The following is a 14796-nucleotide window of genomic DNA, read 5'->3' on the forward strand; positions in this document are numbered from 1 at the left end:
AGTTTAAATATTTTATTAAACGTTTAGCTAATTATATAATTAGTCTATGTTTGAATTTAAAATAATAAATTCATTTCGTGCATCAATAGGTTTTTAAATAAGTAACATACCTGAGGTACCATATGCTTAAAACTTTCCATAATTTTGGAGCTTTTTGCATCTTGGTAATAAGAGAAACAACCTGTTATAATCACCACAGCAGCTAACACAATTCCAAGGTATAGCTTTGAAACAGAAAATAATTATATAATTTCACATTAAATAAAGTCTATATAGCATATTATCATATTTATATTTATGACTTCAGTTACAATCCAAAAAGATGCTTTTTTTTCTGATACGACTAATCAGTCGGTAATCTAAGCATGTTACAAATTTGTGAGGTTTTAAAATTATGGTAAATAAAGCGTTGCATGTTTTTCTTCTAATTTAAATAGAGGTTAAAGTGGGACTTTTCATTTCCTTCGACGAATCTCCTTATATAATAGCCTTACAATATTAATATTTCTCTTCACAGACGTGGATCGGGAATGGTTTATCTCCGCTATAGGCTGAAAATAAACCATTCCACTTTCTTTCTTAAATGGGAAGAAAAAATGCACTTCAAAGGGAGTGAGTAAATCCCTTCAACAACATTCTCGTTTTCCAGCATTGTGGCATGGCAATTACATCCCACCCCGTTGTTATGTGTCCAATCACGAATCACATGATTAAGCTTGTGTTAGGGTGGCAGTGAGATGCTCAGTTTAGCGAAAACTGCCGATGATTTCCATTAAGTGTACCCAGGTGATGTCATGGTACTAATTTTCATTCTCAGGATGTCCACCTATTTAGACGTTTGTGGTGTACCACTCTACTGTATGGATATTCATAAATTACGCCGTTTAGCGGCAGTAACTGCTATTCCAAGCAGCTAAAAGAGTTTGATTGATTGATTTGGATTTACGACCGACACAACTCAGGCTATGAGAGTGTACTATGCCGGTTAATTGCGTGTGTTCTTATGGCCGGTTTGCCTGTTTTGCAAAACCCGAATTTCCGAGAGGAAAAACCATGCCGTCCCCCAGTATTAGACTGGCTAACTCCCATTCGATTAAAAAGCCCTGATAAAGGTTCTTCGCATCCTAGACAGGATTCCAACCCAGGTTTTTCCAACTGAAGGGCATCGTTAAAATCAATGAGCTATGGAAGTTCCCTGAAAGAGCATCCTAAATGCTCATCACTTTCGAAATATGTTTGAAAAATTGAGCTATTAGTAAAACTTTTCATAGTTTATTGCGTCATTATCAAAGATAATTTACATTAATTTCTGTATGCTTGGCTCTAACCGATTTTTACAAAATCTTAACTAGACCCAGGTTAGCATCACGAAAAGATAACCCGTAACAAAAACCACTGACTTAAAAACTTGCTATGATAGAATGAAACTGTGCAATGAGATGCGACTATCTACACATGCAATTTATTTAGACACTGCAACGTTCCGCATACTACTACCTGGCAGTGCGATTCACCAGAAAATATCAGTGAAGTCTCGCATAATAACCTGTATGGGCATTCCAATATTTAAAAGCATTGAAAATAGTTCGATTTCGAATATTTTGAAAATGCGTATATCATTCCCATCATCATCATCATCACCATGATATTCCTATGAAATGTGTACTATGAAATTATATAATTAAGCTCACACTATTACTACCTTCACATCGATTATTTTCTTCCATATCAATTTGTTATTTGCCAGATCTCCGATATTGCCATATCCTACATGTTCGTCTTCTAAAACACTACTAACTGCATCAATCCACCTAGATCTTAGTCTTGCTATGATTCATTTTCCTGAATTCGGACATCCCATATCTGTTTTGCTAACCTTTCCTCTCCTATTCTATTTAAGTGATCATACAACATTAGATTAGCTCTTCTTACACATTAATGAAGTTAAATTCCTTTCTGTCTTCAATTTAATATGATTCTGCCACTTATTATATCTGTTCACGTCCCTAAATTTCCTTGGAATAACATCTGTGGTCTCCGGCCTTCGATTAAATGATTTATTTCCAGCCTAACTTTTACGTGCATAAGTTAAAATTAGTTTCAATGCTGCCTTGTATAGTATATCAAAAGTTCTGAACACTAGTTGAATATTTATTTAGGATATAACTTATATATAAAATAACGCGCTGATGTTATTATCTACTATTTGAACATTAAGTTTAAGCCGCTTTCCTTTTATGTTCCACATGGTGATGAATAACTACTGAATAACTGCAGATAGCGTGTACCGTTGCCTTACATATGATTTCATGCCATCCTCTTCCTGTACTTCATTTCTAACAGTTGACTTGCAGCTTAAATGTAGGCTATATTGATTATACATTAGTCTGTATATGTCTACTTTGCACTATATACTTTTATTTTTGAAACTTATGCAGATACACATGCCTTTTACAGATCTAAAAACCTTAAAATTCAGATTCTTGTCATATTATAATTTCAAGACTATCTATCGTAAAGTAAAAATTCTACTTCTCAGTCGCTTAAGCTAACCATAGCTTGGTCTTCCTTAAATTTCTCTTTTACAATTTTCCTTAGTACTCTTCTAAAAAGGGCTAAAAATATCCCTGCTTTCATAAATCTAATTAGATTATTAGGAATATTGTAGAGAAAATCTTCTGTAATTTCTACATTCGGTTTTGTTTTCTTTCTTTTAAAACTAGATGTTATCTGAACTGCAATCCGGTGATCCGAAATTGACCTTCTAACCAAGTCATACGACTTATGCAAGTGTATCTACTATAAATTGTTTTATATTTCCCCGTATTGAATGTCATTTGCTTTGCACAATTCAGATTTCTGATAACATTTTAACTCCAAACATCTAGAATCACATATGTATCTTCACATATGTATCTATGTGTGTATCTAACTTTATCATCTCTGTTTTCTCTTACAGCTCTTGTTCCTTCATTTCGAATTATTTTTCAATAGCCTCTAAGAATTATGCTATCTTCATGGTAGTTATCTTCCATATTTATGATTAATGAAAAGAATATAGAAAATAAATGGAAAATTAGAAATGGAGGATAGGGTACTTTAAATAGAATCAGAGATGATAAAGATAAACATAAAGGGTTGCTCAAGGGAGTTAAAGCTAGACAGAGAGCAGGTCTCCACATAGCTTGTAAGGAATGCGGAGAACCGACCGAACATTTGACCTAATTTTGCAATTATCACCTTCTCTACTGCGGCTCGATACCAAAGGTATCCGGCTGGAATGAAGGAAGTAATATGGACTGGCAATTTTGAACTTAGCCTAGCCGACCAAATTTTATTCTGCTTTGGTTTAAACTCCATGTCAATATGATGAAAATACATACACAATTTTTTATTTCATTTCGTATAGGGAAGGATAAAACTACTAAGCACGAATAATGGGTTTGATTTTTCAGCAATGACGGCTGTTTGACAAGAAACTTCAAAATGAGTTAAAATTAATAGAGCATTCAAATATAAGGAGATCATTTATAATTTCCTTATATCGAAATGAAAAAAAGGAAACGAAAATTTCTAATTAACTTCTAATTAACCAGGAGAAATATTATGTAGCATTTAATATTAGTACTTTAGTAATTCATGCAGTTATTGAGACGAAGTCATTTAAAGCTCCCTTTAAACTTTAAATTTTCATATTAAATTACAATTTAAGAGAACTGTTCTATAATCAAGGATCAAATATGGCCTACCAGGTGCAATCCATACTGATTATAGCTTAATGTCATAGTAAACTTTTTCAAACGTTAAATCGTAAGTAGTTCGTGTCTATATTAAAAAAAAAGTTATTCGAACTATGCCAATATAAGTGTCGTAATTAACTTAAGGCTGAATAATCAACAATATTTCTTAAGCCTTGAAATATTTTCAGTCTCCATTTTTATAATAATCATATATAAAAAACTAGCGAAGAACTTTACATAATCATCAGGCACGTCGTCAAATTGTGAAGATTGAATGGAGTACGCAATAAAACAAAGAATAGCTCCAATCCACAGAAGTAAAGCGAATCCTCCAAACATCTGCTTGCAAAATTTAATCCATTCTGGAGTTGTTTTCGGTGGGGTTAAGGCATTTGGACCATCCCTCTCGTAGATTTCTTTGACTTTTTCCAATGTAAGGCCCTAAATGAAAAACAATAAAATGAATGAATGTCTGCGTTCCATTTCAAAGTTATTTTTCATATTAATGATCGCACATTAAAGAAACAATAGTAAGCATAAGCATTTTAAGATAAATCCTATGTCGGATTCCACTGATTGATGGTTTGTGTTTTTAATCACTAATCATCCATCGAGTTCACATAATCAAATAATGTATAAAACATGAGTTCTACAGAGTGGACATTAGATGGCTTTCTTTTATCAAACGAGGGTTTGGATGTTCTGGTTGTTCAAAAAAAATTGCTGGACAGAAAAAGACAGAATGAATTGAAACTCTCATAGTTAAAGAAGGCGATTTCCATTACTTCTCCAGCTTTCGGGAAAGTAACTGTGAAACTTGACTGTATTATGTTTACATGATCGTGGTCTCGCGTATCTTCCCTCTCTCTAGAGGAATCTCTTGATTTCCAATGCTACGATTATTGCTTACTTTCCGTTTCCAAATCATAGCCGTATGAGTTTCCTTATCTGTTGCACCAAACTGAACAAATTTGAATATGAGCAGGTAGTAAGTACCATATATAAGTAGACAAAAGCCATACCAAAACACAACTGAGTCATACGAGATATGGTATATCTCGTAGCAAGTAGGGGATAAAAGTGAACAACATGACTGTGATCCCATCTCAAAATGTTTTTCAATTATAACATCAGTTTTAGAATTTTGGATTACACCTCGTACTTCATTGATTATAATAAAACAACATATATTTATCCTTCGAGTCGATGCTTTCACTTTTATTAGTTTATCCTAATTGTAGGACCTTATTCTTCTCATTATAAAAAATTTCTCCTTGTGCATATAAATATTTGTCATCATTTATTCTTGTTCACAAATGACGGCAAAGCGTGTCGCAACAGTCTTTTCAAAATTAACTGAATTCAACTTGTAACATCTGACAGTCAGATATAAACTACGAGCAGATTTTTTTTTTTTTCATAACTTTGAAACAAAAATTTTAACTGTAGTGACTTTCATCTCACGGATTACTGTCCTGCCATTTCTGAATGTAGCCTTTCTTGGCCGAAAACAGTTTACTTTTCTTGGCTAAAAACTAACTATACATTCAAAAAAGCTTAATAGTTAATAATAATAAAAGCGATGGGTTTACTCGCTACTGGCCAACAGCTTTTTTGCTTCGTTGCTAAAACTTATGCATTTTTCTTGCGGAAACCAATTTACAAACTTTTAATATTATTTTAGAATAAATCACTTATAAAACTTCAACATTATTTTCTAAGTATACATTCTAAAAGTGAATATTCTACTTTCATATTACAAAACGCAATAGACGTTATACAGAAACAATTACTGGATACATCAGTATTATTACTATGCATCCAAATAATTTTTGTTCTAGTTATCACTTCTGGTTAATTTAATGAACAAAACTAGATATTTGTTAGTTCCCGATCAAACTGACAGTGATTTAACCCAATTATAAATACATTATTATAATGCTGAGACAATGAACATGCAAATGAACACTAGTTACTGTTGACCGAACTTCCTTCTAAGCTCTTTCCGGTTGACAAGAAGAACATTTAGCTGCTGGATGCACATGCGCGCGCACACGCACACACACACACACACGCACGCACGCACACGACCTCACGTAGTATTAATTGAAAATAATCCCGATAAGCTTTACTTTCAAGCGTGGTAAAATAGCCAACTAGATTATTTTAAAATCTAAAGAAGCACAATAAAGGGTGCGATTGACCAACCTAAGCAGAATGGGAAGTGGGAAGGGATCGAATTATTGAAAATGTCAATTAATATTAACGCATTATGAAGGTATGTATATACAATCGCAATGATGAATTATGCAGAGTATTAAAAACCCATTCTGGGTTTCTTCAAACAATCTGACTTTTTTTTTTTTGTTTTGTTTTCATTTCATTAAGGACAACTAGCAAAAAAAAAAATAAAATATTGTCAACTATTTCGCATGATAGTGAGAAAACGGGAGTGTTAGTTAGCTGAAAATCGATTAATATCGACTCTACTGTAACTGTTTTATAGCTTTACTAGGCAAATATACTTTAACACTTACTTTATTGGAGTCAGTTCCCAAGCGAGTACATAATTCTTCAAGACTGATTTTATGTTCATCCTATTAAAGAAAAATAATGCATTGCTGAAAAAATAATACAAAGCAAGTCCATCAACATTCTAATAATATATAAATAAAAACTCGAAAGTGAACAAGCGGCACTCTTTTAATGATTTGAAAATCGACAGGCAACCAGTCTTCATCTGTCACCAATCACCGTAAAGGTTGAGTCTTTGATGGGATGAGATGTTCTTAATCCTAATTAATAGTTATTTGTATGTACTCGTGTGATCGATTTTACTGAATTATAGTATGTAAAAACTGAGTTTCAAACAGGAGGGGATAAAAACCTACTTAACTGCGATCGACTAGCCTATGAGGTCAGCGTATTATATCTGTTAACTGCCCATCTCCGTCTGGCCAGTTTTTTGTTTCTTTTACTGTTGCAGTGAGGGAAAACCCTACAATTTCTAAATGAAACCAGCTACTCAAATTCAGTTGAATATCCCTTCTAAAAGGTTATTTACTTCGTAGACGAGTTTTGAACTCTCGTCTTCGGAAGCACAAGACACATCGTGGTTACCAAAGGAGCTACGAAGTCACACCGCATAGCACAGATTATTAGCAAAGATAATGTCTTTGCTTTACAGCAACCAATAGGATATTCACTAAAGCAAAGTTTTTGAACTCCGTGTACACAACTATCGCCGAGTCGAATCTTAGCTCTTTTAAGCCGTTGGAATATAAGAATGAATGTTTTCATGAAAGTTTTTTGTCTGCTTATCCGGGTGTATGAGCTCAATTAGGAATAAATTTTGCGAATTGGTCTAAACCAGCGTTTCTCATCCTTTCTAAGACCAAGGACTAGTAAAATGCCTAAAACAAATCTACGGACCACTAATTATGTAATTTTATGTATGGAAGTATCATCAATGAACAAAGTTAATTTTCATTAAACAAATAAATAATATGATATAATTATGTTACTACTTACTTTTAATGAGATGGTTGAGCTTATCGACCGTTGCAGTTGCTGAATATCTGGCTCAATATTGGTTAACTTCATTCGACGATTAGCACGCACGCACGCACACACACACACACACACACACACACACACACACACACACACACACACACACACACACACACACACACACACACACACACACACACACTACGACGATTTCTGTATTTTGTTTTTATTTGAAATAGAGATGAAAATTTTTTCTCACAAAGATAGGTTACAGAAAACTGCATGAAGATTTTCAATGCTTCTTCAGGTAATTTGGGAAATTCACTTCTCACTGAAGGCGAGATCCAAAACCGAGCCATACCAAGATCACAGAATTGCATTTTAAGCCCACTGTCACTTGAAAGCTCAATTAACTGTTCTTTTTTCGATAACAAAAGGTCGTTCTTGTGAGTGCAAGCCTGAACTGGATCGCGAATCTAGAGAAATTTCTTATAAATTATTCGGAAAATATATTTCGAAATTCTGATTCAGAGTTTTGAGGTGGTCACAAACCCTTTCCAGAAACTCAGAATCAACAAAATTATCATTTTCCACTGAAAAGGATTCCAATGTTGGAAAAGGTGCAAATTGTCTTTCTTTTACATAACTAATCTATAACACCAGTTTTTTTTTCTTTTTTCTCGAATGCCTTTATTTTATCGTAGGCATCAAAAACAGTTAAAGAATTTCCCTGAAGGAAGAGAGATTTAGTTCATTTAATTTCGAAAAAAAAATGTTCTGAAAGATAGGATAGTGTTGATAACTATGCTTTGTCAACAAGGAGTGATGCAAAATCAGAATTACATTCATTTACAAACAATAAACTTCGTGCCTTAATTGAAATGACCTTGTTAGTACTTTGCCCCTGGAAAGTCAGCGAATTTCAGAATGAAGCAAAAGTTGCATATATTCACTGCCCATTTCATCGCAGAGAACTGAAAATAGCCTGTTATTTAATGGTCAAGCCTTAATAAAATTAACTAGCTTTACAGCGTTGTATAGCACAGTTTTAAATTCTGGTAGTATTCCTTTGGAGGCTAACACTTCCCTATGCATGAAACAATGTACCCAATACATATCCAGAGCTATTTCTTTGACCTTAGAAACAACCCCACTATGCCTGCCTGTAAGAGAGCGAGCTCCATCTGAACAGAAGCCCATACATTTTTCCCACTGGATATCTTTGTACTTTGTAATTATTGAGTGTGAAATATTTTTTTCTCCAGTTGTTCGGGATGACAAAGTTCTACAAAAGAGAATATCGTCATGAATGTCGTTATCATGCGCATATCTTACGTAGCATATTAACTGCGCATCATTTGTAACATCAGTAGTCTCGTCTATTTGTAACTCATAATAAGGGCTCTTCTTAACTCTTTCGATTAACTGAGATTCTACTACACCTACCATATAATTAATTCTGCGACCGACAGTGTCATTTGAACGAGGAATCAAATCAATATCTTTTAGTAACGTGTTGCCAAACATACTTTTTACCATATCTTTTATTGCTGGAAGTGGTAAATTTTCTTTCAGGGAACGAGGTTTCCCTGTTTTCGCTATGCGCAAACTTAAGAGATAGGATGCTATTAATTGAATCCATGGCTGAAACTATATATTTTCCATGATTTAATGTCCCTAAGCATCGCTGAAAAAATGCAATTGGCTTATTTTTCATATCATAATGTTTAGTTTCTAAATGTCGTCGAAGTTTCGCAGGTTTCGTGCACTCGTTCGACAGCACTTCATAACACAAAGCACATTGAGGTTTCTGCTCACTTTCATCTCCACACCAAGTAAACCCGAATTCCTAATATGAACTGTTATATTTCCTACTTTATTTTTTCTTTAAACTGCTTGTTTCTTCTACTTTAACAGTATCAGATTTATTCGCCGTTACAACACGTGTATCATAATTAGGGTTATCATCATTCTTTCATTTGTTTTTCTTTTTAAAGTCCCAGTCCTAAGCCACTTTTCCATTATTAAAAAAAGTTTTCGAAAACTATATAAATACTGGAGTTAACTCACGACACACTTTGTTCAAATATATAACTACTGGGGTTAACTCATGATACATTTTGTCCAAGTATCACTTAGCACTTCTGAAGATATACTGAGCCTTGGTTGAAAGAGGAAAACCTTCAATAATAAAAATCAATAAACAACAAGCAATTGGTTGAAATGTGGATAACACATTTTGACTTCAAATTTGACGAAACTAGCAAGGGAAGACCGAATCAATAAAACCATATTGTTGTTCACTTCACCCCTCTTTTAAAAATTACTCGTATTTCTGGCGTTATTTGTGGGTTTTTTTTAAATATCCATTTTATTTCAATAATTTTTAATTACTTATTCAATTTTAATTTATTTTGTTTGGATAATTAAAATATAGCTATTTATTTATTTAATTTAAGTTTGCTACGGACCACCCGTCTCATTATATGTCGTTACTCTGTCATGACAGAGTAACGACAATAGTCGAGCCTCAGTTAAAACTTTATTGACTATAGCATTGCCATCTATTACCCTCTGGATCCTTCGAAAATCTATTTTCTATCCGTTCCATCATAAGGATCAACTTACTGTCAAAATAAAAGGTCATTATTCATCAAATTCCTGACATGTACCCTCAAGGTGTGTACAAGATATGATAGTACTACATGAAAAAATTACATCATTACTAACTTCCTATCTACAATTTTCCTCCAAATCAGTCTGTTAAATGTCAAGACTCCAGCATTATCAGACCTTATATTTCTATCTTCTAAGGCACTTTATACCATATCAATCCACCTATATTTTGGTCTTCCTCTGGGTATTTTTCCTGCCAACCTGGCAAAGAACATTTGTTTTGCTAATCTTTCCTCTCCCATTCTGTTTAAGTGATCATAACACCTGAGATTAGCTCTGCTAACGCATTCCTGGATGCTGACAATGTCGAGATCTTTCCTAATATCCTTTTTTTTAATATGATATTGCCATTGGTCTCATCTGGTCCATTTTCTCTAGTCTCTAGTCTTTGGCCAAGTGTTTTACTTCTAACTCAACTCTCAGCTCCATATGTTAAATTTGGTTTAAACACTGTCTTGTATACAGCTAATTTAGTGTTTTGACTAATTTCTCTCTTATTCCATATAAATTTATTCAGTTGACTTCCTACCATACCAGCTTGTTGATTCTGTTGTCTATTTTCATATTTATTTTACTATCTACACTGAAAATCGTGCCTAAGTAACTGAAATGTTTTACTTGTTCTATAGGTTCTCCAATTCACAATACAATAGATATTTTCAATGCTTCTGCCTATTTTCATTGTCTTTGTCTTGTAATTGCTGACCTTCATACCATATCTATTACAACAGTTATTCTTTTTAGTCAGGGAATCTTCAGACTTGTAGCGGATTTATTTAGAAGTATAACATCGTCTGCATAAAGCAGAGCTGACATTAACATTTCCAATTTTGATATCAGGTTTAATACCACTTTCCTTCATAATGTGATCCATATAAATAATGAATAACAGAGGGGATAATGCACATCCTTGTCTGACACCAGATTTAAATCAAACCATCTTCCTTCAATTCTAACTGCTGACTTACAACTCAAATAAAGACTAAGTATTGCTTGATATAATGCCCATTGACACCATATAACTGAAGCGTATTGAATAGCTTCTCTCTTGGCACCTTGTGATATGCCTTTTCCAGATCTATAAAACTGAAATACAGATCATTGTTATATTCCTATGATTTCTCAACTATTTGTCGTAAAGTGAAAATCAGATCCTGACAACCTCTATTTGTCCTGAATCCAGCTTTTTCTTCACCAAGTTTCTCTTCCAATCCTTCTCTACCTTTTCTCAAGTGTACTTGCGTAAATCTTACCAGGAACACTCAGTAGAGAAATACCTTTGTAATTCTCACATTCAGTTTTATTTCCGTTTTTTATATATGGGTACCGATTTCGTCCCTCTGTCCTGGCCTTCTGAACTATGCAGTGCAGCCACTGTAAAACTTTTATACCTCCATACATGAACATTTCTGGTCGAATATTATCTACTCCAGCTGTCTTTCCACATTTCAGGCCTTTGATGGCTTTTTTCTACTTCAAGTATGAATATGTATTCCTGACTGTTTGTATGCATAGCTTTTCAGTGTATTTTGCCACTGGGCTATAACTGCTTGTTTCATTTAGCAAGTTTTCGAAGTAATTACTCCATACTTCAAGGATATCTTTTTCTCCAGTTTTAATATCACCATTATCATCTTTAACTCCTTTTACAGCACTCTTTCATCCATTTCTGAGTTTCTTCAACAAACTCCAGAATATCTTGCCACATTCTTGATATTTATTTTCTATGTTCTTGCCAAAATCTTCAGATGACTTTTGTTTAGCTAGTTTTACATAGTCTTTTGCTTTCTTACATTTTTCTCTGAAGAGCACAATCTGACTTATTTGCCAAGAACTTTTGATATGCTTTCTTCTTTTCCTTCACTGCCTCTTTAACTTCCTGTGTCCACCATGGAGTTCTGACTTTTCTTCCCCTGCAGACATCACCACATGCCTCTCTGGCTGAATTAATCAGTGTTTTCTTCAGGGCTTGCCACTGAAGTTTGAACAGGTTTGGTTCCTGTTCTCAAACTCTTTTATTTTTTCTTGCATAATATTTGTGTATTTTAGTCTACAGTTCATATCTGAGAGCTGCTCAACTTTTATTCGCTTCAAAACTTTCTTGCATGTTCTTCTTTTCAATATGAAATTCGGTTTTATCCTGCTCAATACTAAATGGTGATCACTTCCAATTTCAAATATTCTGTACACTCTGGTGTCCTGCACCAGTGGAAAAACATCACCATCAATAACATAGTCAATGAGACTTTTCTTATTCCTTGCCTCTTCTCTCCATGTGAATTTGTGCGCATTTTTATGTTGGAGCATGGTTAGTAATAACCAGTCCATGTCCTGAGCAGAAATCCAACAAGTATTTGCTATTATTATTAGCTTTGCCCTTTTCTCAAAATTTTCCCCAAATATTTTTGTATGTCTGACAATCATTTCCTACTCTGCTATTTAGATCCCCAAAACATCCTCCACTTCTTAGTAGAACCTTCTTTGGGACTATAGGCACAAAAAATACTCATTGTCCAGTTCCCCATTCTCATATTTGCCCACATCACTCTATTTGAGACTACCTGCTATTCAAGAAGATTAGCCTCGTATTTAGTGTTGAATACTATCGCTACTCCTTCTTTTCCTTGATTGTCATTGCCTGAATATAACATTTCGTATTTATTGCTCAAAAAGATCTAACCAGTTTTTGTCTTTTTTGTTTCAATCACCCCTATTATGTCGATCTGGTACTTATCCAATTACTCAGCTAGCTCAATTTCTTTGCCATTCAGGCTTGTCATGTTGATAGTACCGATCTTGAACTCTGGTGATGCTGAGTTGGGGTGGGTTTTAGGATTTGTTTCGGTAGCTAACTTTTCGTGGTTTGTCCTGGTTCCCTGGCGAAAACAACGGGGGCTTTGTTTAATCGGGCGCCGCCCCAGCCGGCATGAAATTCTGTCATGTTGTACCATTATTTTATATTTTGGTTTAAGTCAACAAGAATACAATTTGGTCGGCTAAATAAAACAAAAATAAAAATAAAAAGTGTCTAAATTAATTCATAGTTTATTAAATGTGCACAAAAAATTTTATAAATATTTTGATTACTTTTATATATGTTTTTAGTTAAACAAAATCAAAATTAATTGAATTTAAACGCCTTTTCAATAAGCCTGCAAAGCATCGCTACCATGAAGTATTTCAAAATACTTTTTGAAATTTTTGGCTGGTCTTTTCAAACTTTTCAAAAAAGGACTAGAAACCTAAATTACGGATTCCGCATTCCATGTTCAACATTAAGTCTAGTGCTGGTAATTGTCCAAGTGCAAAGACAAAATTGTGGCCGTGATTAGGATGCTAACGGCAGCTTCGTTAAGCCTGTTTTGACGTTTGGTTGTAATTAACTGTATAAAGAAATTGAACTAGACACACAGGTTTAGAACTGAAAAGACTGTTGTTCTTTTTTTGATATATTTATTTATTTATTTTATTTTCGAGAATTGTTTCTGAGTAGAATCTTCTGAAATATTAAAGAGAATAGTACAGAGTTCCGTGTTGAGAACTGCTGAGAGCTCAGATGCTTAGCAGCGATCTGTTCGCGTAGCAGAGCAAAATTGGCACTCTTGTGGATATGGAGGGCTTTTTGGATTTGAATTTGATTTGTAATTTGACGCAATTCGGTAAAATTCCAGTATAGCGACATCTTAATTGCCTAGACCAGTGATGAGCAACCATTGCTCTTCAGCGGGCCACAATTGAAAACCTAATATTCCATGCGGGTCGAAACGAACACAATATTAAATACTTTAGTATATTAATAAAAAAAATTATAGGGTGGAATTTGTTATTTTCGACATAAATTTACAATGAAAAGTTTTTTTTTAATTTGATTTATTTTTTATTAATAATACTTTCGATATATATACAGGTATACGTACATAATTTTTAATCTGCTGAAAATTAATTAATGAAATATTTGGCTTTGTTTCTCATCAACAAGCTTTTCAATATGTTTTGCGACGTTAATACAATTTTTTTCTCAGTCGTGATCAAGGCGATTTCGACGATCATTATTTACGATTTTTATGTTCGAAAAGAGTTGTTCACACACATATAAGTACTACCAAATAAACTCATTATTTGCCTGTAATGGGTAGCCAGTAATGGAAATTTATCAGTTGGAAAGTAACTCTTATAAAGTCAATAAGACTAACATTTTGAAACTGATTTCCTCGTTCAGTGTTGCTTTGCAAATCAATTATTTTCATTTGAAATTCTTCGGCAACCCTTTCAACGTCTATATTAAAGGGTGATGAGAAAATATCAAAATTAGTTTCATTTCTGTATGTTTCCAGTAGTAGTTAGACATTTTCTTAAATAATTAATTACTGGATACTAATAGTGTCCCCCCCACCACCACCACCCACAAACACACATATACACTCACTTTTTTTTCTTTTTTTCATTCCCTGCATTCACTTCAATGTAGTGTGAACAGATGGCAGTAATTTGGTATTTTAACTGTGTGTGATATTTCATCCCTAATTTAGACTACAGGAAGGTTTAGTTTAGTGTCAAAAGAATGTCATCGCATTTTTTTTTTTTTTTGCATTCACGTTTTCTGGTCAATAGACACCCGTAGACATTTTTCTCAAATAATTAATTAATGGATATCAGTGTTTCTCCCCCGCATTCCCACACACACATACACTTTTTTTTCGTTCTCTGCATTAATTTCACAGTAGTGGGAACAGATGACATCACGAATTTGGTATTTTAAATGTATGTGATATTTCATCCCTAATTTAGACTATAGGAATTTTTAGTAAGGTAGCAGTAGACAATTTATATATCAACTTCTAAACAGAATAAGTGAGTAAAAATATTT

The 14796-nt window shown here is 33.7% G+C and overlaps 1 protein-coding gene across 2 annotated transcripts in view; it reads right to left on the reverse strand.

Annotated features, from left to right (window-relative positions):
• Positions 1 to 14796, reverse strand: part of LOC150093891 (sodium/potassium-transporting ATPase subunit alpha-like) — a 189530-nt gene that overhangs the window by 74294 nt on the left and 100440 nt on the right. For both annotated transcript variants that reach the window (XM_090413198.1, XM_090413199.1), the window contains exons 3-5: positions 6278 to 6337; positions 3978 to 4181; positions 111 to 224 (exon numbers count right to left, since the gene is read on the reverse strand). In XM_090413198.1, the coding sequence (XP_090269324.1) occupies positions 111 to 224; positions 3978 to 4181; positions 6278 to 6337 (378 nt within the window). The remainder of the gene's footprint in view (positions 1 to 110; positions 225 to 3977; positions 4182 to 6277; positions 6338 to 14796) is intronic.

This window comes from Typopeltis vanoorti, chromosome 23 (assembly GCF_054136105.1).
Source record: "Typopeltis vanoorti isolate ZY-2024b chromosome 23, IOZ_Tvanoo_1.0, whole genome shotgun sequence".
Lineage (NCBI taxonomy): Eukaryota > Metazoa > Arthropoda > Arachnida > Uropygi > Thelyphonidae > Typopeltis > Typopeltis vanoorti.